We start from the raw sequence: 22366 nt of genomic DNA, 5'->3' as shown, positions 1-22366 counted from the left end.
GGACCCCACCCTTCCACTTAAGAGGACCTGGATTTGATTCCTCCTCAGGGAACTAAGATCCTAAACAAATAAAATATACAAACTATACTATATGTTATTTATGGATACATATATATGTAACAGAATGATGATAAATCCATGATAATGCCTTTCTCTGAGGAGGGAAGAAGGGAGGGTAGAATGGTTTGGTGGGAAAGTTACATAGGGTGCTTCAACTGTATCTATGTTTGCATGCATGCTAAGTCACTGAAGTCATGTCTGACTCTTCATGACCCCATGGACTGTAGTCTTCTAGCCCCTCTGTCCATGGGATTCTCTAGGCAAAAATACTGGAGTGGGTTGCCATTTCCTCCTCTGTATCCCTTCTCCAGGGGATCTTCCCGACCCAAGAATCGAACCAGGGTCTCCTGCATTGCAGGTGAATTCTTTACCAACTGAGCTATCAGGGAAGCCCAATCTATAATGTTTAGTTCATTAGAAATGACTTTAATGTGAGTAGATGAGGGAATACATATACAGGGCCTTATACATTGCCTACTAAATAGCAGTCGACTCAGTAGATATTAATTCGTTTTGCTCACCTCCATCCTCTTCCATCTCAGGATCTTCTGAAAGTCTTCACTGCATACCTGTATTTTGATTTGGGGGTAACAGTGAGTTGAAAACTTGACAAGCATGACTCGAAAGCTGTGTCACCATCTGGCCATTCTTATGTTTTTACAACAGTTAGCAATGAATTTAAAGCTGGATATTTTTCTGCTGTAATTGTTGGACACAGGTACTCTCCTTTAATTTGTTGACGTGTCATGCTTTCCTAGTTTTCCCTTAGCTCTCTTAGTTTCCTCTGACCAACCAATCCTTAAATGTAGGTGTTGCCCAAGGCTCTATCCTTGGCTCTTCCTCTGACTGTATATTCAGTTTCATTCATCCCCATACATTATTTCAGTTATCTTCTTTACCTGTTCAAATATTTATCTCCAGCTCTGGCCTACCATATATTCACTTGTTTATTGGGTATCTCCAGCTTGATTTCATTTCAGCATTTCTGACAGAGCTGTCTATCCATTTGGATATTTTTGGTTTAGGTAACAGAAAATCCAGTTCATACTGGCTTAAATATTAAAGGAATTTGTTGGTCTGTGTAACAGGACTAGCTTCAGAGTAGTTTGATTTGGTGGCACAGCTATGTGATTAGCTCTCCTCTCAATGTTCTGCAGTGCACAGCATCTGCTTTATCTGCAAACTGCCTTCCCTCATGACCAAGATGGCTGCCAATAACAACATGCCAGCACTACCTATTTTCTCATTTGGGACTTACCTGGTGGCTCAGAAGGTAAAGAATCCGCCTGCAATGCAGGAGACCCAGGTTTGATCCCTGTGTTGGGAACATCCCTTATACAAGGGAATGGCTAAATTTTCTCATTGAGAGGAAGGTAATAGAATTAATAGGACTTAGTGACTTAGATTTAAGAGTCTGGAAAAGCTAAGGATGATTTCTAGGCTTCTAGCCTCTGCCTCTGGATGAATTGAATTCAGTATGAGGAAGAAAAAGCAGGATATAGTAAAGGCAGAGATAATGAGTTATTCTAACATCTAAGTACTGTAGTTACATACACATATGTCTCCTGTCAGAATGAAATTGTTAAAGACAGTAACCTGGTCTTTTTTTCACCTTTACTTCTAGTACCTTACCCAGAACTTGGCACATGGTATATGTTAATAATGTCTGTGGGGGATGGATGAGTTGGATGCATGTGCAAATGCATGAATCCACCACACTGCTTCTTAAGATTATTTTGCTCTGAGCAGGGAGATGTACTGTATAATAGTTTTTTTTGGCAGGGTGGGGAGGAGTAGCTGTAAAATATATAATAGATTTTTTTTTTCCTGGATTTTTTAGTGAGGGTGATTTTTTTTTCAGTTTTACTTATGTTTGACTGTGCCAGGTCTTTGTTGCTGTATGGGCTTTTCTCTAGTTGTGGAGAGTAGGGGCTACACTCTAGTTGCAGTGACCATGGCATGTGGGATCTTCCCAGACCAGGGATCAAACCCATGTCTCCTACATTGGCAGGTAGATTCTTTACCATTGAGCCACCAGGGAAGCCCTATAATAGATTTTTGAAGCGAGCTAGACATGCATTGGAATTCTAGATTCACTGTCTAAAGCTTTGCAGTCTTAGGATACTTGATTTGACACTTTTTCCACCTCTAAACTAGAGATAACACCACTTAGTAACTTGTTGAGGAAATTTAAATAAGGAAGCATGATAAAGTGTTTAGTAGCATGTTTGGCTTAAGAAATATGGTTATTATTTGAAGTCTGGAAAAAGCAGAAAAGTTTGATTAGGTGTTAAAGACAACATACAACATTCATTTTACAGAATTTTTGTTTTTCTTTTTGGAGAGGAATTTGTGTGTGACTAGCTTAACATTGGAGCAGGAAATGGCAGCCCACTCCATTATTCATGCCTGGAGAATCCCATGGACAAAGGAACCTGGTGGGCTACAGTCCATGGGGTTGCAAAGAGTGGAACACAACTGAAGCAACTTAGCACTAACTCAGCTTACATTGAATATTATTTTTACAGCTTTATTGGCGTATAAGTGTATGATTCAGCGATTTTTTTTAAATAAATGTACAGAGTTCTGTGGCTATAACTGCAATCTAGCTTTAGAACATTTTCATTATCTATTTAGTTTATTTATTTCACTGCACCAGGTGTTAGTAGTAGCATGTGGGATCTAGTTCCCTGACCAGGGATCAGACCTGAGCCCCCTGCACTGCAACCATAGAGTCTTAGCCTCTGGACCTCAGGGAAGTCCCTAGTTTAACCATTTTTAAATGTTGAATTCAGTTTTTATTACTTTCACAGTGTTGTGCAGCCATCACTACTATCCATTTAAGAACTTTTTCTTCATCCCAGAGACACTGTTCCCATTAAGTAGTAACTCCTCACTACCTTCTCTCCACCCCAAGTCACTGATAGCCTCTATTCTGCTTTGCGCCTTGCTGAGTCACTTCAGTCATGCCTGATTCTTCTTGACCCTATGGGCTGTAGCCCACTAGGTTCCTCTTATCCATGGGAATCTCCAGGCAAGAATACTGGAGTGGGTTGCCATGCCCTCCTCCAGGGGGAATATGCCTTAGGTAACTCATATAAGTGGAACCATAAAATTCTTGTCCTTCTCTATCTGGCTGACTTCATTTAGTCTGGTTGTTTTATTTTTATTTTTTTTATTTATTTTTTTATTGGAGGCTAATTATTTTACAATATTATATTGGTTGGTTTTGCCATACATTGACATGAATCCGCCCCGGGTGTACATGAGTTCCCCCTCCCAAACCCCCCTCCCACCTCCCTCCTCCCCTTATCCTCCCTCTGGGTCATCCCCACATACCAGCGCTGAACATCCTGTAACATGCATCGACCCTGAACTGGCGATTCGTTTCACATATGACAATATACATGTTTCAGTGTCATTATCCCTAACCATCTCACCCTCACCCTCTCCCACAGAGTCCCAAAGACTGTTTTATACATCTGTGTCTCTTTTGCTGTCTCGTATACAGGGTTATCATTTGCATCTTTCTAAATTCCATATATATGCGTTAGTATATGGTATTGGTGTTTTTCTTTCTGGCTTACTTCACTCTGTATAATAGGCTCTAGTTTCATCCACCTCGTTAGAACTGGTTCAAATGCATTTTTTTTAATGGCTGAGTATTGGAGGGACTGATACTAAAGCTGAAACTGCAATACTTTGGCCACCTCATGCGACGAGTTGACTCACTGGAAAAGACTCTGATGCTGGGAAAGGTTGGGGGAGGGAGGAGAAGGGGACAACAGAGAATGAGATGGCTGGATGGCATCACCAACTCTATGGACATGAGTTTGGGTGAACTCTGGGAGTTGGTGATGGACAGGGAGTCCTGGCGTGCTGTGATTCATGGGGTCGCAGAGAGTCGGACACGACTGAGCAACTGAACTGAACTGAACTGAATACTCCATTGTGTATATGTACCAAAGCTTTCTTATCCATTTGTGTGCAGATGGACATCTAGGTTGCTTCCATGTCCTGGCTATTATAAACAGTGCTGCAATGAACATTGGAGTACATGTGTCTCTTTCAATTCTGGTTTCCTCGGTGTGTATGCCCAGGAGTGCGATTGCTGGATCTAGCCTGGTTGTTTTAAAGAGTCATCCATATCTCATTGGATTTTGAGGCAGGCATGGCTGTGAGTACATAGAGTTGGGTCCGTAAAGTCAAGAGTGGGCATGAAAAATTTAATCAAAGTTGTCAGGCCATCTGTTGGGAAATATCGTTTACCTCAGACATTCACATATCTGGTTCTGGTTTCTCACAACTTGCAGTGTACCCATTTATGTCATTATAATAAAGGGGAAATTATTTGAACTGATTTAGTTATTTGTATAACCATCAGTTAAAGAAGCCAAGCTAATGATGGCATCCCAATTTCCAACCAGCACCAAGCTGTTGAATTTTGTCATTTTGTCATTCCCTCAGTGCTCATAAATATAATTTATTTCAAAACAGTATACTTTATTAACACACATTCGTATATTTTGCTGTGTACTTTTCTGAAGTACTTTTTTCACCTAGGTGTATAATTAGTTGATTTTTTACCTTTTGCAACTCCTCATGATATTCTCAATCATACTCTCACTCTGTGTTGATCAAGTTACCCAGGACATTGTTACTGTGAAATTAGGGCTTAACTTTTTGGTGTTCATTCAACTTTCCAGTCAGTCCACCTAGGGGCATTTTTCAGAGGTAAACCACTTCAGAAATAACACATGTCAAAATAAATCTTTGGGGAACCTGCAGCTAATGAATGGTTCTATATGCTATAATATGTTTCATATCTGAAGCTGTTTAAAGAGAATTAAGAGGATATGGAGAAATTGGAGCCCTCGTACTCTGCTGGTGGCAATGTAAAATGGTGCAGCCACTTTGGAAAAAAAGCCTAACAGTTCTTCAAAATGTTAAAAAGAAAGCTACCATAGGACCCAGCAATTCTACTTGTTGGTATATATTCAAGAGAATTGAAGACATGTCCGTACAGAAACGTGTGTACAGAAGTTCATAGCAGTATTCATAATAGTAAAAAGTAGGGGACTTCCCTAGTGAGCCAGTGGTTAAGACTCCGTGCTTCCACTGCGGGGGGGCATGAGTTCTATCTCTGGTCAGGGAATTAGGATCCTGCATACCGCACAGGGCGGCCAAGAAAATTAAAACATGGGGGAAAGACCCAAATGTCTGTCAATTGATAAATGAATAAGCAAAATATATATCCATACAATGGAATATCATTCGACCATAAAAATATGAAGCAATGATATACGCTACATGAATGAATCTTAAAAACATAATGGTAAGTGAAAGAAGTCAATCATAAGAAACTGCATATTGTATGATTCCATTTATATAAAAGTCCAAAATAGGCAAATTTAGAGATAAATTCAAGTAGTGAGGTATAGAGGTAAAGGGGGAAGAGAGTGACTGCTAGTTGGTATGGGTCTTTTTTTTTTAAGGAGGAGATAATGAAAATATTCTAATACTGATTGTGGTGATCATTGCACAACTCTGTGGGTATGCTAAAAACCACTTAATTATACACTTTAAATAGGTGAACTGTATGAAATGTGAATTATATCTCAACAAGGCTGTTCTCTGAAAAAGCGAGAGTTAAGAAACATTACCTGAAAATTCTGAGGTCTGAGTTCTGACTTTTCTCTGTTCTCCAAAGGTTCTGTTTTCTTTTGTTGGTTACTCTTTTTCCTCATTATAATTAGAAGGGTTATATTTTACTCTGCACTACAGGAAGGAAAATGCCGCAAGCACACACATACTTTTCTTTGTAAGAGCACCAATTAACATTGGTCATATGCTCTGTCCTGCTACTTGAGTCTGTGAATTATCAAGCTGAATCTTGTATCTTACGTGTGAAAGTTATATCCTGAGGGTATAGAAATTAAATTTTACTGAACCCTTTTCTGAGTACCTACTTTTGCAGATGAAAATTGAGATTTGGGGAGGTAAAGTAACTTTTTAAATATTTGACCTCTAAAATTAAATAGCAGTTTGAACCTGTGTTTTGATGCGTGAAAAAATTTTCTTTCCAGTGTCACATTGCTGTTTCCTACAAGGAAGGTAACCCTGGATTTAAAAGTGTCGGAGAAATTTTGCAGCTAGATTTTGTTAGTGTAACAAATCAAAATGAGAAGGAAAAATGATAATTAGCTTGCCTGTAATAATTTTGCTGTGAGAGTAAAGAACATAGTACCTTTTATCTTCCTATGTGCCTGAGTTCTTTGCTGAACAAAGTATCTTAAGATACTAAATCTGTATAGAATTGAGGCAGATAACAGTGGACCCCTCTGACGCTTGCTGTATCCAGACAACTGAGGATTCCTGTTAGATGACCTTTGTCTAATTAATCTTTCTCATATTTCTCCATCAATAAGATAGGCCAGTTAAAGATATGCATGGGTGACATGAGGAACCTCCCATTCATAAGAGTCTTTTCCAGGAGAAGAATTTGGCATGAGAGTTAAAACCAAAGCATCTGACTTTGAGCATGCATACACAAAAGGCCAGTCACAAAAGAATGTTTACTTTTTCGAGAGATGTAGGCTCTTAATGGATTATCTCAGTGAGTATGGTCTTTGGTTTCAGACATCTATACAGTAAGAACCTCGATGACTGGAAGGCGTTTGAAGGTTTACTTTCACTGCTGAGGTTGAGATGATACCTCCTTTAATACAGATCATCTAGGAAGTTATAGAGTAGAATGTTACCTCAGTTAACTTTGACCTTCCATTTATATGCCTGTGATTCTTCTTTCCTTGTGGACTATTTAAGGGACTTTATTCTGATTGCACTCGAATGTTTCTTTCCGTAGGATGGATAGAATGACAGAGGATGCTCTTCGCCTGAATCTGTTGAAGCGGAGCTTGGACCCAGCTGATGAGCGAGATGATGTCCTGGCTAAACGACTCAAAATGGAGGGGCATGAGGCCATGGAACGTCTGAAAATGTTGGCACTGCTCAAACGAAAGGATTTGGCAAATCTTGAGGTGCCACATGAGTTACCCACTAAACAAGATGGCAGTGGTGTCAAGGGCTATGAAGAGAAGCTTAATGGTAATCTCAGGCCTCATGGAGACAACAGGACTGCTGGAAGGCCAGGCAAAGAAAACATCAATGATGAACCTGTAGATATGAGTGCTAGACGGAGGTATGGCTTGATTCAACTGCCTCCATAGTTAAGGTCTTCTCATAAACAAAGCCTATGAAAAAGGAATGAATTCCAGTGAGAGGAAGGGGTTTTTCTTCCTAAAGCTTCTTGAATGAAGCTGTGCCATCTGGCTTGACCATGAATTCCTCTTGTTTCCAAATGAAAATAAGTGCCTCTAAAAATTATTATCCTTAAGATAAAGTAGCCATTTCTGGATCAAGGAGGCAGTAAGAGTTGGTACCCCAACTAGAAGTGAGTTAATATACTTTCACTCTAATCTTAGGCCGTTTTAGGAGGCAAAAACAGTCATTTTCTTCAGATCACCCCAGGAGTTTTGGGATCTGTTTATTATGGATACCCAACTTTTATTACCTCAGAGTATGGGCCTCTCTTTTCTTGTGTGTTCTATCTTCTTCATGTGCTAACCATCTGCATTTTTTACTTCATTTGTGCCACATTCCCCAAACCCCAAATATGCATACACATTCACTTATACAAGTACACTCATGCTTGTGCTCTCTCACATGCACATTACAAGAAAGAAGAAAAAAGGAATGGTTATAAGCTTATTTAGGTTTCTTTCTCTACCTTTTCATGTTAACTTACTAGTATTGTCCCAGAGTTATCTTTTAAATCACACCCAATAGGGGAACAGTACTCTTGGTAATAGCATTAAAAACCCTTAGGAAAGGTCAGAGAAGTTCTGTAGAAGTTGTGGAAGGAGAGAAAAATTGGGGGGAGCAATATGTAGTATCGGCAAAGTATTATACACTAATCCTTAGACCTTTTTAGAAAAAAAGAAAAGTGGATAAATGAGATAATGCACCTGAGTAATCCATTTGCCCCGTAATCACCCTTCACCTTCTGGAGCAAATGACTAATCCTTCACTGGGGTCAATGAAGAGGAGAAATGTTAGGTGGATTCCTTACATCCAAATTTGGAACTGAAAATGTATTTTTCATAGAAACATTGTTACATGTTTTGGTAAGATCTCAGTGCTGTTGGAATTGTAATATATCACAGATAAATTCTGTTGAAAGTTAGAGTACCCTGAAAACTCTCCCATTGTGTTTAATTTTATTAGAGGATTGAATTTTTGAAACTTGATTCTTTGGAAACTGGGAACTGTTCTTAATGTTCTCCAGGAAAAGAGGCTTGATGTAAACCATCTAGATCCCCATTCTGCATGGAAAAAATAGGCCCTGTCTACCCTGTCGCTCTTCTTTCACCAGACCAGATACACTGACAGCTATTTCCACTTAGCCTCAAGCTTTTTGTAAGAAGAAATAAGATTGATAGATTGCTCAGCATGGAGAACAGTGGTTTCTTTGATGTGAATAAAAGGAGGAGGGACTTTAAAAGCAGAAAGAAGGAAGGGCTCTTGACACGATAGCCGTATCATAATTGCCTAAATATCTTTTTTTTTTTTTGCCATCAATTGTGCAAATTATGGTATCCATGAAATAAGATATGCATGAAACCAGCACTGCTTAGGTTTTGGAATGCTACCGAGACGTGGCAGTTCTGGTTTTGTTTTTATTACCTGGATAAAGATTAGGAGTTTTATAGTTTCTGGGAATCTGCCAGTCTGAGTTACAAAGTGATATCAGCAGTAAATCTGGCTTTCAATAATATCTAATTAGTAGGGTTTCATACTTAAGATGGAGAAGGCGATGGCACCCCACTCCAGTACTTATGCCTGGAAAATCCCATGGATGGAGGAGCCTGGTAGGCTGCAGTCCATGGGGTCGCAAGTAGTCGGACACGACTGAGCGACTTCACTTTCACTTTTCACTTTCATGCATTGGAGAAGGAAATGGCAATCCACTCCAGTATTCTTGCCTGGAGAATCCCAGGGATGGGGGAGCCTGGTGGGCTGCCGTCTATGGGGTCGCACAGAGGCGGACACGACTGAAGTGACTTAGCAGCAGCAGCATACTTAAGAACAGCAAGTATTGTAAATCATATGTTTGGGAAAGTAGCAAAATAACTTCTATCCCCAGAAAAGTTTAATAAAAAGCCAGAGTTCCAGATCAAAAGTAAAAAAAAAAAACAAATTGAGGAATGAGACTTGGGCTTTTCCTTACCTGTGCTATGTAATATATTTGGGAATAAAATATCATTTAGGGTTTTCTCAGATAGCAACTTCCTGATCAATGTCGCTCAATTTCAAAACCTCCATACTGTAATGTCTCTGCTTGTTCTGTTGCTGGATAGTCCTTAAGTAATAGGTGGCACTCATTTGAGCAAGGAAGAATTTCTTAGGTTAGAAATAATTTGTGAGGTGTGTATTCAGCCAGGCCAGGATGGAAAGAGCTTCTGACTGTTGATGTAAACGTTGGGGAATCATGTAGAAGAAAGAGAAATCTACCAGACCTCAAAGTTGTTTATTCATTGTTAGGGATGGGGGTGGGGCATGAAGGAATATAGAAACGATAAATAAAAATGCAGTTTGTTTAGGCCTGACCATTACTCCAGGAACTGGGGGTTAGAGTATAAAAGGTTCTTTTCTCCCTTTAGTGACTTCTTTTTTCTGTAACCCTACATTTTCAGCTTGTGTCTTAACCAGTGGTTATAAAGTGATACAGACAAATTTAGTAATTCCCAAGATAGTTGTTATTATCATTGTCTTACTATTTTATTTCCTCAGCTAAGCTTGATTGTTTTAGTAACTTCAGTTTTACCCTGTTGAGGAATTGAATGCCTGTCCCAGTGATTTGAGGTGCTTTGTTCAAAAGGCATCCAAGTCCCAATGGCATCTGAGACAAGAACCCCTGAGAAATGGTGAAGAGGCTCTCAGGACTAAAGATCTGTGGTTATGAAAGGTTTGAGTTACAAGTTTAAGTAAGACCTAAGAATACATTGTTTTAGACCTACACACTGTAGATTTCGGAAAAGTTGTCAGCAAAGATATCTGAGTTAAGAAATCAAGAGAGAATTATAGGATATGGTCATTGACTTGGGAACCTCAGGCAGTTAGAATTTGTGGGATTCTTGTTATCTAGGTATTAAAAAGTGAGTGCCATTTTTCATTTTAGAGGGACAAGATCCTTTTAAGACTAGCCCCAGGAAGATCAAAACTAGAGTTGTCTAATAACTAGGATTGGCCATAGGGCATAGCCAGTGTTAAAGGTGTAGATTTCAGAGTCATTTCTAGACAGTTTTTTTTCTGAGGGAAGATGGTAAGTAGAACTTGCAAGTAGGTACAAGACCCATACATTTAATTGTGGAGTTTGCATCCTCCAGAAGGCTGTAGACATTATACTTAGCACTGCCCATTCTCTCAAGCCACTGACAACAGTGCCTTCTTTTGGCCTAAACCCTTGGCAGGATAGACTTCACTGGAGTTGCTACATAACCTCCTTTCTTGTAAATCTTCAGGTAGCCAGGATCATGTTCTTATCAGTATCATCATACTGATGTAATGCCTCCTTAGCAAAGTGTCCTTTTTACCTGGGGTGGACAAGTAGGCTCTACTGCCTTTGCCTTTCTTCCCCTATCAGGCTAACCATTTCCTTCTTGAACCTCAAGACAACCCAAAAGGAGACTGAGGTATAAGGAAAGCACTTGGAATTTTGATTAAAATTGGTATGATAAAAACACTTATCTCTTATTTTCATTCCTAAAGTCATTCAGTGTCTTTCTGTCTGCATCCTCTATAAGGAATTTAGATAGGAAAAGTTCTTTTGCTGTGGTTTTGTCAACATTTCCATTTTGGTTTCTTCTTTATCCTCTGATTTGGATGTCTCTGTCTTCCCTGGGTGAATCAGAATAGACTTAAGTTTCCTTGGATTTCTTTGTTCAGTGTAGAAAAGTTTTCTTAACTTTTCTATGAACTTTGTTGGAAATACCTTAATTTTTCCTTTTCTTGTCCAGTGAACCAGACCGAGGAAGGCTAACTCCCTCCCCAGACATCATTGTTTTGTCTGATAATGAGGCTTCCAGCCCCCGTTCCAGCTCCCGAATGGAAGAAAGACTCAAAGCAGCCAACCTAGAGATGTTTAAGGTAAAAAAAAGAGGTTCCTTTCATCATTTCTTGCTTCTACTGTTCTTTTTAATTCCCTGAGAGACCCATTTCTGTTTGTTTGTTTTTTTTTTTTAGTGTTTACTTTTTGGATCTAAATAACTACAAGTGGAGAAGAAAGTTTGAAAAAGCATATTCAGTGTAGTTTATCTTCGGAAAGTGAAAACTTCATAATTCAGATCATGTAAACTCAACTCTTAGCTAGAAATACCTTCTGTACTGTATCCTGGGTCTCAGAATATGGAGGAATTCCTAAGTTTTTATGTATTTCTGGTGGAAACATGGGTTTAAAAGATTAAGGAACATTATTTTCAAGGAAAGCAATATCTCCCTTTGGCCATTCTTGTGCCAGGAATCTGGTTAGCATTTATATATGATCTCTTTTCATTCTGTAAGCTATTTTTGAGTACCTAACAAATACCAGGCACTGTGCGAGACTATGTGCTAGGAACACAAAGGTAACAATTCCATTGCACCTGTGCTTCTTGTGGAAGATGAAGGTTTTTGACCTAAAAGAATAGATCATCTTGCAGGAATGGACTCTGAGTAACTGCTACTATCCATATTTCCTCAGGGGAAAGGCATTGAAGAACGGCAGCAACTCATCAAGCAGCTGAGAGATGAGCTGCGATTGGAAGAAGCCCGACTGGTGCTGTTAAAGAAACTGAGACAGAGTCAGCTACAGAAGGAGAACGTGGTTCAGAAGGTACTGTGCCCAAGAAATAAAGGACTAGCAGAAAGCAAAGAAAAACTGAGAATGGGCTACCCCAGGTAGATTCAGCAGGGTGGCTCATTCTTCTCTGGTCCCCTGGGTTTTAGTCTCTAGGAATAGTGTTATTTTTTTGGGGGCCTTAATCAAGAAAACTGTGATTCTGTTTTTTCATTTTCCCTTCTGGTCAACAGGAGCTTCAGACTGACAAGGAGTTTTGAAAGTCTAGAAGTGTACCAGATTTCTACCTCTGATTACTAGCCTTTTCCACTGTCTCATTTTCTCTTCTCTCCCAGACTCCAGTTGTACAGAATGCAGCATCTATTGTTCAGCCATCTCCTGCCCATGTGGGACAGCAAGGCCTGTCCAAGCTTCCCTCCCGGCCTGGGGCCCAAGGGGTTGAACAGAATTTGAGAACATTACAGGTATGTGACCCACAGTGTGATCTTAGTTTCAGGGAACTCTGTTATCCTATCTCGGTTTCAGGGCTTTTGTGAAGATCACAGAAAAAACCCGGCCTTGATAGACATGTCATTATTATCGATAGTCCTGTTGGTCCTTTATAGCATGATTTAGTCTGCAGGAGAAGGATGAATAATTGATCTTTCCACTGTAGTCTTTCTACTTCTTAGCCCTTTTCCATAGAGGGTTAAGATAGTTTATACCAAAAAAGCCAGGGAATTCCTAACTACTAATCAAGTTTTACAGTGATGGCAGATTTATCCCATAGATCATTAGACAAAATTACCAAGTCTGACTATGTTTCTACTTAGCTATATATTATAGACAGTGTTTTGGCATTTTGTGAGGCATTTTGCCACCTACGACTGTATCTTTTCACACTTCAGGGTCACAGTGTCATCCGTTCAGCGACCAATACCACCCTCCCACACATGTTAATGTCTCAACGTGTGATTGCGCCAAACCCAGCCCAGCTACAGGGTCAGCGGGGCCCGCCTAAGCCTGGCCTTGTACGCACCACAACACCCAATATGAATCCCACCATCAATTACCAACCGGTAAGAGGGAGCCCTAATGTGGAAACAGAAAAATCTTTTATTTGCTTTCCCTGTTGAAAAGGTCATAGGTTTTAAGTTTTTGTACTATGATAACAAAGGAAATTTTGGTGCGTTGACAGTGGTCCCAAAAGTGAAATCATGAGGAATTTTATGAGTAGAGCATGTGCGTGCTTAGTCACTAAGCCGTGTCTGACTCTTTGCAACCCCATGGACTATAGCCCACCAGGCTCATCTGTCCATGGAGTTTCCCAGGTAAGAATACTGGAGTGGGTTGCCATTTACTCCTCCAGGGGATCTTCCCAACCCAGGGATCAAACTCAAGTCTCCTCCATCTCCTACACTAGCAGGCGGATTCTTTACTATTGAGCCACCTGGGAAGCCCACATGAATATAGTAGTAAAGAAGAAGGGTTATATGCAGCAGAGCAGCAATAAGCTAAAATAGTCTAGAAGAAAGAGCTAGAGGGATCTAAGAAATAAGAAGCATAAAGGATGTAAGACCAAGAATCCTGAAATCTTTGCAGTTTTAGTTCATAGCCACTGTCATTCTCCTTTCCTGTGTGCCAAAATCCTTTTTCAGTGGAGAAGTTGGACACCTCATGTCATTTTCTGAGTGGGGAAAGCTGCATAGCTCAGACTAGGGTCAGATAGTGTTCTCTGCCACGAGTAAGAGTTGGTGCTTTCTCCCACATAGCATCACTGACCCCTACACTCAATCTGTTTCAGCAGTCAAGTTCTTCTGTTCCCTGTCAGCGCACAACATCCTCTGCCATCTATATGAATCTTGCCTCTCATATCCAGCCAGGGACCGTGAACAGAGTGTCCTCACCACTTCCTAGCCCCAGCGCCATGACAGATGCTGCCAACTCACAGGCTGCAGCCAAATTGGCTCTTCGCAAACAGCTGGAAAAGACACTCTTGGAGATTCCACCCCCTAAACCACCTGCTCCCTTGCTTCACTTCCTGCCTAGTGCAGCCAATAGCGAGTTCATCTACATGGTAGGCTTGGAGGAAGTCGTACAGAGTGTCATCGACAGCCAAGGTAAGGCTGTTTGTTGGCCAGTCTTTTTATCTAAGCAAGAGGTTGCCAAACCTGATTAATATGGACAGAGTATCACATGGTACTGTGTAATATTAAATAACCTCTCCCTGACTTTTACCAAACCACTACCATCCTTTATTCAGAGGCTGTTTAGGAACAGCATATCAGAAATATGTGTGTCTGTATGTCTTAGGCTTAATATTTTTATTGTGTATTTTGTATAGCTTGTCTTTTATTTTTTTCAGCATAACATTTAGCTCTTTTTTTAATTAATTTATTTATTTTTGGCCGCACTGAGTCTTCCTTGCTGCACAGGGACTGTGTCTAGTGGTGGGAAGCAGGGGTTGCTCTGTTTGCGGTGTGCAGGCTGGAGCCCTTTGACTCTGACACACATTTTCTTAATATTGCATAATAGGAAATCAGAAAACTTGAGTTTTTATCATCCCAGTTTTGTCATTTGGAGCTATGTTTCTTAGACTTAGTTTCCTCATTTGTAAATAGAGATGGTACTATCTAATACCCTAAAGTGATACTTTGCAATCAAATGAAATGTAAATATTTTATAAATTACAGAGTCACTTTTTTAATTCAGCAGAGTAAACTCCTGGAAAAAGATTCATCTGATGAAGAGAAACAGAGGAGATAGAGAGGAAATGTGAAACCACTGATTATTCTTTTTGTTGGCATCTAGGGAAAAGCTGTGCCTCTCTTCTGCGGGTTGAACCCTTTGTTTGTGCCCAGTGCCGCACAGATTTCACCCCTCACTGGAAGCAGGAGAAGAATGGTAAGATTCTATGTGAGCAGTGTATGACATCCAACCAAAAGAAGGCTCTAAAGGCAGAACACACCAACCGGCTGAAAAATGCTTTTGTTAAAGCCCTACAGCAGGAACAGGTAAGAATTCTGACTTCTCACCAGCCACCTGTCCAGGTTGGATTTTACCTAAAGGCAGTTCTTTCTAGTTTAGAGGAGTTGTCTGTGTGAGCACTACAGTCCAGGTGATCTAGGTTTCTGAAGCGAAGTTCCTTGAACCTAGAGGCCTGAGTTCCCTTTATACCCCTCTTACCATTCTGCCTCTCCCATTTCCATTTGACTACTTCTGATTGAGTAAGAGTTTGAAGACACAGATTAAGGGAAAGGGACAAAAGCCTTGAGAATCTTGGCTTTCCCTGATAGCACTGAGGAAATTCCTCTATTATGGACTTCATTTCCTCAAACAAATGGATTTTGGTGAAAAGGATTTATATTTGTACTAGAACTCTCTTTTAGAGAAGTAATTATCTGCAGTCCATATTTGACAAAGAAATGGCAAAGGGAAGGGTAAATTATAAAGTAGCCCAATCAAGATTAGTGATTGCTAATGTGTGTGAATTCTTCATACAGTATTAATAGAATGAGAATATCTTGGAGCAGGGAAGATGTATTGGGAAGCTCAGATTATTTTCCGCCCCACCACCCATCAGACCCCTCTGGGTAGCATCATGGGTCTTTTGGAAAATGGGTAGACAGGAGTCAAAAATAAAACTTCAGTAACTCATTGGCCTTAACTAATTACGTTAATCAGCTCATCACCACCACCTAGATCTCCAGCCAACTTCTGAGAGCCAGCTTTCCTGGAGAGAGGGGTTCCTTAAGTGTTGAAGTGTTGAGGTGACTGTACCGAGATCTTAGTGCAACTGCCCCACCAAACTCTTTTGCCTTTTCCATATCCCTCCAACTAGCTGGCAGCATTAGAGATAAGAAGACCTCTAGGTTTTTTGGTTAGGAAATTGGGCGCTGTCCTGCCCAACTTGACCTAATGACTCCCAACAGGAAATTGAACAGCGATTACAGCAGCAGGCAGCCCTCTCCCCCACTACGGCTCCAGCTGTGTCCAGTGTCAGTAAACAAGAGACCATAATGAGACATCATACGCTTCGGCAGGTGAGGATTTCTCTTGAGGCTTTGTCAGTCATTTATTCCAATTCGTCCTTTGTTCTGTGGAAAATCATATTGCTCTTCTGTGCTCCCATATTCTTTCCTCCCCCTTACACTTTCCATCATGGCAGAGTTATGACCGCTTGTGTCCTCATCATTGCAGGCTCCACAGCCCCAGAGCAGCCTCCAGCGCGGCATACCCACATCTGCCCGCTCTATGCTTTCCAACTTTGCACAGGCACCCCAGCTGTCTGTGCCGGGGGGCCTCCTTGGTATGCCAGGTAAGAAGGGTTGATTTGAGAACTTTTCTCGGGAATTGACTAGCTAGTTTGCAGTTCTGTAGCAGCTCCTTTAGGTGATTGTTCTGTCTTTTGCTTTCTGCTCTTCTTTAGGCCCGCCTCCCTTCACTCTTGTTATTCAGCAAATGTTTGCTAAATCCGTATTACATGCCAGGCACAGTACACTAAGGTTTTCGTGGTGAAAATGACATAGTCCTCTCTAGTGTGCCCTTTTGGTGGGCATGTGGTTATTGATCTCTTTTGACCAGAATAGCAGGGTTAACTGTCCTGATCCTGGTTGAGTGATCTAGGGGAGTTTCTTCAAAGTCAGCAGCCCCCAAACCAAAGCTGACTCAATAATTCCCCTCTCTTTGTCTTGATTATTTTCCTCTCACCACCGTTTTCTTTGACTCTTCTATACCATCGAGACCATGTTGATTATTCCTGGTAGGTTTGAAGTTTGGGGAAGACCTCTCTACCTAAAGATTGGGAGCTGGGTGGGTAGTTGCTACTGAAATAAAGCTTAACTGAGTCTGGACCAATGTAGACAACTTCTAATGTTCCCTCTGCATCTCCAGAACTGCAGCCTCAGGGTATTGCGGAAGAAGGTATCATTTCCTCTTTTAATACCTGCCCTCCACTTTTGTCTCCTGGGTCTAGGTGTCAACATTGCATACTTGAACACTGGTATTGGAGGACACAAAGCCCCCAGCCTGGCAGACCGACAGCGGGAATACCTTTTAGACATGATCCCTCCCCGGTCTATATCGCAGTCCATCAGTGGACAGAAATAACGCCTGTTCCACTTACACTGCCCCAACCTTGAATCCTTTACCCCTCTCCTCTCCCAGTGTCCCCAACTTCCGTCGCATGCAGTGCCTGTACTGGTGCCTACCATACACGGAAAACAAAACAGAAAAACAGAAGACAAAAAGTAGGAATCAACAAGAAAACACACGCCCTGCCCTGCCACCTCCCCTTTATTTTACACTGCTGCGATCTGTTCTGCCACTTTCTCTCTTCAGTTTTAATAGCGAGGTGGATCTCTGCCTCTGATAGAGGTCAGAATGAGGTCCTGGGGAGAAATCTAAGCCCTTTGATGTGTGTTTCTAAAGTTTGTTTTTATGCTTTAATTATTATTATCATTTTTAATGATGTTGTGTGTCCTCCCTTTGTTCAGTGGACGGTTAAACCTTTTTATTTTCACCCAGTATTTTTTTTCTCTTTTCTTCTGTCTTTTTTCTTTTTTGTAAACACAAATGACATTCAGTTAAGTGATAGGAGCATTGCAGTAGGGTCCCCAGCTGCCAAGTAGGACATGACTGGGAGTGTTAGGGGCAAAAGTTTTTAATGCACTTAACCCAGGGTTGCAGGGAGGTGGTGGCATCACACAAGGAGGAATAGCACACCAGCTGTGGGGTGTCTCTGAGCTGGACAGTTCAGAAGGCCGTGTTGAGTATTGAAGTTGGGCTCTAAGAATGAGGGGAAAGAGCCTGGAAGGAGAAGCTTTAAAACTTAACCACTCTAAAAGTGACCCATAAAGAAGAGAGAGAAAGGGGCATGGCAGTGAACATAATGTTGAGCCAAGGAGAACTGAGCCCAGGTCCTAGCCTTCTGGATGCTGGGTGAATGAGATTGGTCTCCTGACCCTAGTGGAGACACAGAAGACTATTCCAGGCCAATAGCCCCAAATTATTTCATCTTATTTTTTTGTAAAGTTCTCCCCCATCCCCATCTCTTTTCTTTTTTTAAAAATCCTAATCTACCCTCAGTAACTACAGCCCCATCTGTAATATAGAGTGGCTGTTCCCAACCTGACTTTGCTGGGTGTCCTGGAAGTTGGATGGGCATGAGTGAGTGAAATGTCAAAGGGAGGAAATAGAGGAAGAAAGAAAGAGGGGTTTCCCTCCCAACAGTTTCAACTTTCCCACTTGTCTCTTTACCTTCTGAGCGCCAGGAAATGAGGGTGAGGGCACCTAATCAGCTTGGAGCCCTACCCTGGCCCTGCTGCACTAACTGCAGAGCCGACCGCTCACAACTGAACAATTCATGTCAAAACTAATCCTGGACCTGTGCTATAAAAGTAGTTGTTGTCTTTTTTTCCTCCCCAGAATTCTATAAATTTTGCTTTCTTGTTTGTTTTTATTCTTTTCTTAAGTGCTACTAATGTAGAGAATGAATTGAATTGTGCAATGTTGCTGTTCTGGGGATTGGGGAGATTAGCATCCCATTTGCCCACACTGTGGGGGACAGGGGAAGGGACCAGGCTGTTTTTTTTGAGGTAAGGGAAGCCCATTAAAGGTCAGGGTTTCTGCTCACTTCAGAGTGTATGTCCACCTGCCTCTCCGGCTCTAATAAAAGCTGTCAGAGTTTGAGGAAGGGATATTCTCAGCAGAGAGGTGTGAAGAGGAGTGTAACATTTTGCCCTTGAAAACCACCTGGAGAGGTTCCCCCATTTTTATTTTTTAAAATTAAATAATTTTTTAAAGTAAGAAGGCACTTTTAAAATTAACACACATACAAACTGCACATCCTCCCCATAAAGTTTGGGGAGGGGATAGGAGGAGCTGGAATCAGGCTCAGTTCCCCCCACACTGGCCTCTACGCCCCATACTCCAGAGCCACTGTGGGTGATTATACTGGCCCTACGGGCCTTCCTGGCTTTGTTTCTTTCCTCCCTTTCCCCCAATTCAGTGAGCACTTAATAAAGGAGCAGAGATGCAGCCTGTGTCTGGGCTCCCCAGTGGTGAAATGATCTGGAAGCTAGACACTAGTAACAGGTAGTGATGGGGTTGTTTGGAGTATTTTTCTGGGGAATGTGGAACCCCTGACTAAGTGGTGGGAGAGGGAGGGGGGTTAGTGGAACTGGGTCTGGGATTATTTTAAAATTATATATATATATATAAAGATATATTCTTACACCTTTCCTTTGCCCTCTGTGCTTTGAAAGCACTGGATAAATCGTTTGGTTTTGCTTTTCTCTCTTCCACGAAATTGGAAGCTTTTTAAAAAATATTTTCCCTGCAAGTCATCTTGCCTTGTGGCATGTCTGTCTAGCCTCCCTGCCCCCACCCCATGATGAAGTGCCATTTCTGTTATGTCTCCCCTCCCCCAGCTCAGAGGTGCTCAGAGGTACGAGGTGCCCAAGTTTGTCAGTTGAGATTAAAAGTAAGGAACAGAGAATGTGCAATACCGTCTGGCTGGGGGCTGTCCCTGCCCTGAGCTGAATCCCTTCCCTGGGAGCCAGGCCACCTTTGAATGGGGTTTGGAAGAAAGATGTGTAGAGATAGGGGAAGATGGGGAAGGAAAGCCTGTAGTCGCGTGCCTGCCAAGGTGCTGAGGCGATAGGGGAGAGGGTGGAGTCTTCCCTGTTTTTATCCCCTCAGGGTCAGTTACATAGAGGCTGCTTGTTGACTAGTATAGCTCCGTGACCCTTTGCTCAATCGCTGAGGTTTGATTTCTTACCCTCTCTTATCCCCATTTTCATACCCTTCCCAGGGATTAGTGATGGGGGTGAGGTTCCTCTAATCATGGTAAAGTATTAGCCTTCCACCTCCTCCCTTTTCCTCCCTCTCACCCATCCTTCTGTCTTCCTCGTTTCTCTACTTTTTCATCACTGATTGCCTTGTGTCCCTCCAAGTCTATTGTTGCTGTCCATCCCCAGGCCTTGGGCCCCATAGACACTAAACCTCATGCCCTAAAGATAGGAGGAAAGACCCTCTGTACAGTTATCCTTTACCCCTGGAGCACTAAAGCTCAGGGTGATACTAGAGTGAGGATCCCACCAGTTTTGCCTGGCTTCCTCCATCACCAGAGGCTTTAAAAGTACTTTATGGACAGTGGCTTACTCTCTCTAAGCCTGATACGGGTGAATGAGTGGTAAGGCTTTGGTAAAACTGAGGGACAGAGGTCCTTATTTGTCTTTTTTTTTTTTTCTTTTTGCCATTTGACCACAGCATCTGAACTTCTTTCATCCCTGGAATAAGTATTTTTTCCACATTTTTTGGATGTATGTATGGTAGACAATTTTTTTTTAAGACACAGAGATAAATGTTTTCCTGCTTTGGGTTACCTTTCCTTTCCCCTTTAAAAGGAATTAGCTATAGGACTGCTTTGTAAAGATGCTTCTTGATATTTTACTTTTGTTCCTTTTCCCTAACCTCTCCCTTTTCTCCCCACTTCTCCAGAAGGCATAACCTTCTCTCCACACCCCCTACCCCCACCCCAGTCCTAGGCTCCCTTCCCCTCCAACAAGACCTTCATTAGCTTATGATATTTGCTGCCGAGATGTTATAACAAGGACTCATTCGTGTATATAAGCTATTTCTTGATCCATTTAAAAGGAATTGTACATTGTGTAGAAAAAAAAAAAAACTGAAAAAGAGAAAAAAAAGCCCTAGCCATGGATATTGTGAAACTGTGTTACGTCATTTTGTAATGTGCCCGTTTGTGTATGATCCGTGCAAAAGGGTTTCTGGGGAAGGGGAGGGGGTAGGGAGGCAGGGCTGTGGAGGGTGGGGAGGGGAGTGGGCCGGGCCCAGCACACTGAGACTGGCAGCTGCTCCAACCCCATCCCTCCTTAGAGATGCCACCTCCCCCACCACCCACCCCTAATTTGTGCCTTGCCTCCCCACCCTGGAGTAGTCCCTCCGGGTCACCAGCACTGCCTTGGCAGAGCCCACTCCCTACCCTAACCTGCCCACCCTCCCTACCCCCCAGCATTAGGTTGAGACTGTGGGGAAGTGCTGGGGGTTGGGAGGTAGCCGAGGAATGGGGCAGTTCCCGGGGGCATTGAAACCAAGTATTATTATGAATTGTAATTGTATTTGCACTGTTTTTTTTCTCTGATTGCATCAGCATATATACAATATACCTATATAACAAAATTCAGTGTCAAGCTTTCTTATGCAAGGGATTTCCCCACCCCAAAAAAAGAACCTAGTTTCATGGGCCTTTGAGGGTGGAGTGTCAGGGGATGATAGAAATTATTTAAACAAGTCATCCTAAGAAAGTCTCCCTTAGGGGAGAGCCATATCCATCTGTACACGGTTTTAGGCTTTGTAAATTGGGGTGAGGCTGGGTTCCTGCAAAAGCTAAGACTCCTAGTCCAGAATGTGGAGAGTAAAGAGAACTGCAGCACAAAGAGGGTGGGATGGTGGCCCAGTCTGGAGACCTAGGGTTTAGTCTCAAGCTTTCCTGCTGACTTGTTATGTGACCTTTGGTAGAGCTAATTTTCGGGGTCTCAGTTTTATTTGTGAAGTGATGGCAGGCAGGGGAGATCCTCTAGCCATCAAGTCTATAAAGCTTCCTTCCCCACCTAAAAACAAAACAACTTGAGGTGAGGAAAGTGTTGAGCTGAAAAACCAGGGAGGAAACCAAAGTGTGGCTAGTGTTGAAGTGGGTATATATGTGACAGTGCCCTTGGAGAGCTGCCAGGTCCCTGCTGTTGCCTTTTGTTTAGGAAAGGCAGCAAAGTAACGTTTAGAACTTCAGTTAAATCTGGGACATCTTTGCCCTCATTCCTCTAGTTACCCAAGCAAGGGCAGGAACCAGGCCCCAAGCCCCACCTCACAACCAACTGCCCTCAAGGGTGGTTGACCAACAAATACCCCAGGTTGGTGGTCACTCACACCCTTTGTGAGAATGCAGATCTTTCCCCCATTTCTTGGTTGGAGAGCTCAGATACAGTCCACATCTTGTCTCCTTCCCTCAGATCTCATCTGAACCCCCTTAAAGGCAGCTCTCTCAACAGCTGTTTGCTTCAGGGGCCCAATTTCCCCACAGCCTGGGCTGAGTACTCCCACTGTAGGTTCTTGGCTGGTAAAGCCTGGAGAGGATATAGGATGGTGGGTGAAGCCCTGGTGAAGGTGGAAGGATAGATTGGTGGTGGGGGGTGGGGAGCAGGGAGGTGGGATGGGGAATGGCCTTCTCTGAATGGGGTGGGTGGGAGGGGAACAAGACCCTTTTGCACAACTCTTTAAGTTTCCTTTTTTAAAAAAAAAAAAAAAAACTCATTCTGATTTTCTGCATTGTGTTTGGGAATTAAAATGAAAAAACTAAGACCAATAGAAACTGGTTTTCAAAAAGGCAAATACACTCCCATCTGTTTCAGATGC

General features: G+C 42.0%; 1 protein-coding gene across 6 annotated transcripts in view; it reads left to right on the top strand.

Annotated features, from left to right (window-relative positions):
• GATAD2B (GATA zinc finger domain containing 2B) overlaps positions 1 to 21136 on the top strand; it is an 81428-nt gene extending 60292 nt beyond the window's left edge. For 4 of the 6 annotated variants that reach the window (XM_055403907.2, XM_055403905.2, XM_055403909.2 and 1 more), the window contains 10 exons: positions 6926 to 7261; positions 11139 to 11268; positions 11861 to 11992; positions 12292 to 12420; positions 12844 to 13014; positions 13740 to 14055; positions 14747 to 14949; positions 15868 to 15978; positions 16136 to 16253; positions 16911 to 21136. In XM_055403907.2, the coding sequence (XP_055259882.1) occupies positions 6927 to 7261; positions 11139 to 11268; positions 11861 to 11992; positions 12292 to 12420; positions 12844 to 13014; positions 13740 to 14055; positions 14747 to 14949; positions 15868 to 15978; positions 16136 to 16253; positions 16911 to 17044 (1779 nt within the window). In that variant the 5' untranslated portion in view covers position 6926 and the 3' untranslated portion in view covers positions 17045 to 21136. The remainder of the gene's footprint in view (positions 1 to 6925; positions 7262 to 11138; positions 11269 to 11860; positions 11993 to 12291; positions 12421 to 12843; positions 13015 to 13739; positions 14056 to 14746; positions 14950 to 15867; positions 15979 to 16135; positions 16254 to 16910) is intronic. The other 2 variants (XM_055403910.2, XM_055403906.2) reach the window with 2 other exon arrangements.
• The last annotated feature ends 1230 nt before the right edge of the window (positions 21137 to 22366 follow it).

The sequence above is a fragment of the Moschus berezovskii genome, chromosome 4 (genome assembly GCF_049115385.1).
Source record: "Moschus berezovskii isolate FMDL1 chromosome 4, NW_MosBer_1.0, whole genome shotgun sequence".
NCBI classification, from domain to species: Eukaryota; Metazoa; Chordata; class Mammalia; order Artiodactyla; family Moschidae; genus Moschus; species Moschus berezovskii.
This window is presented reverse-complemented; position numbering and strand designations above follow the sequence as displayed.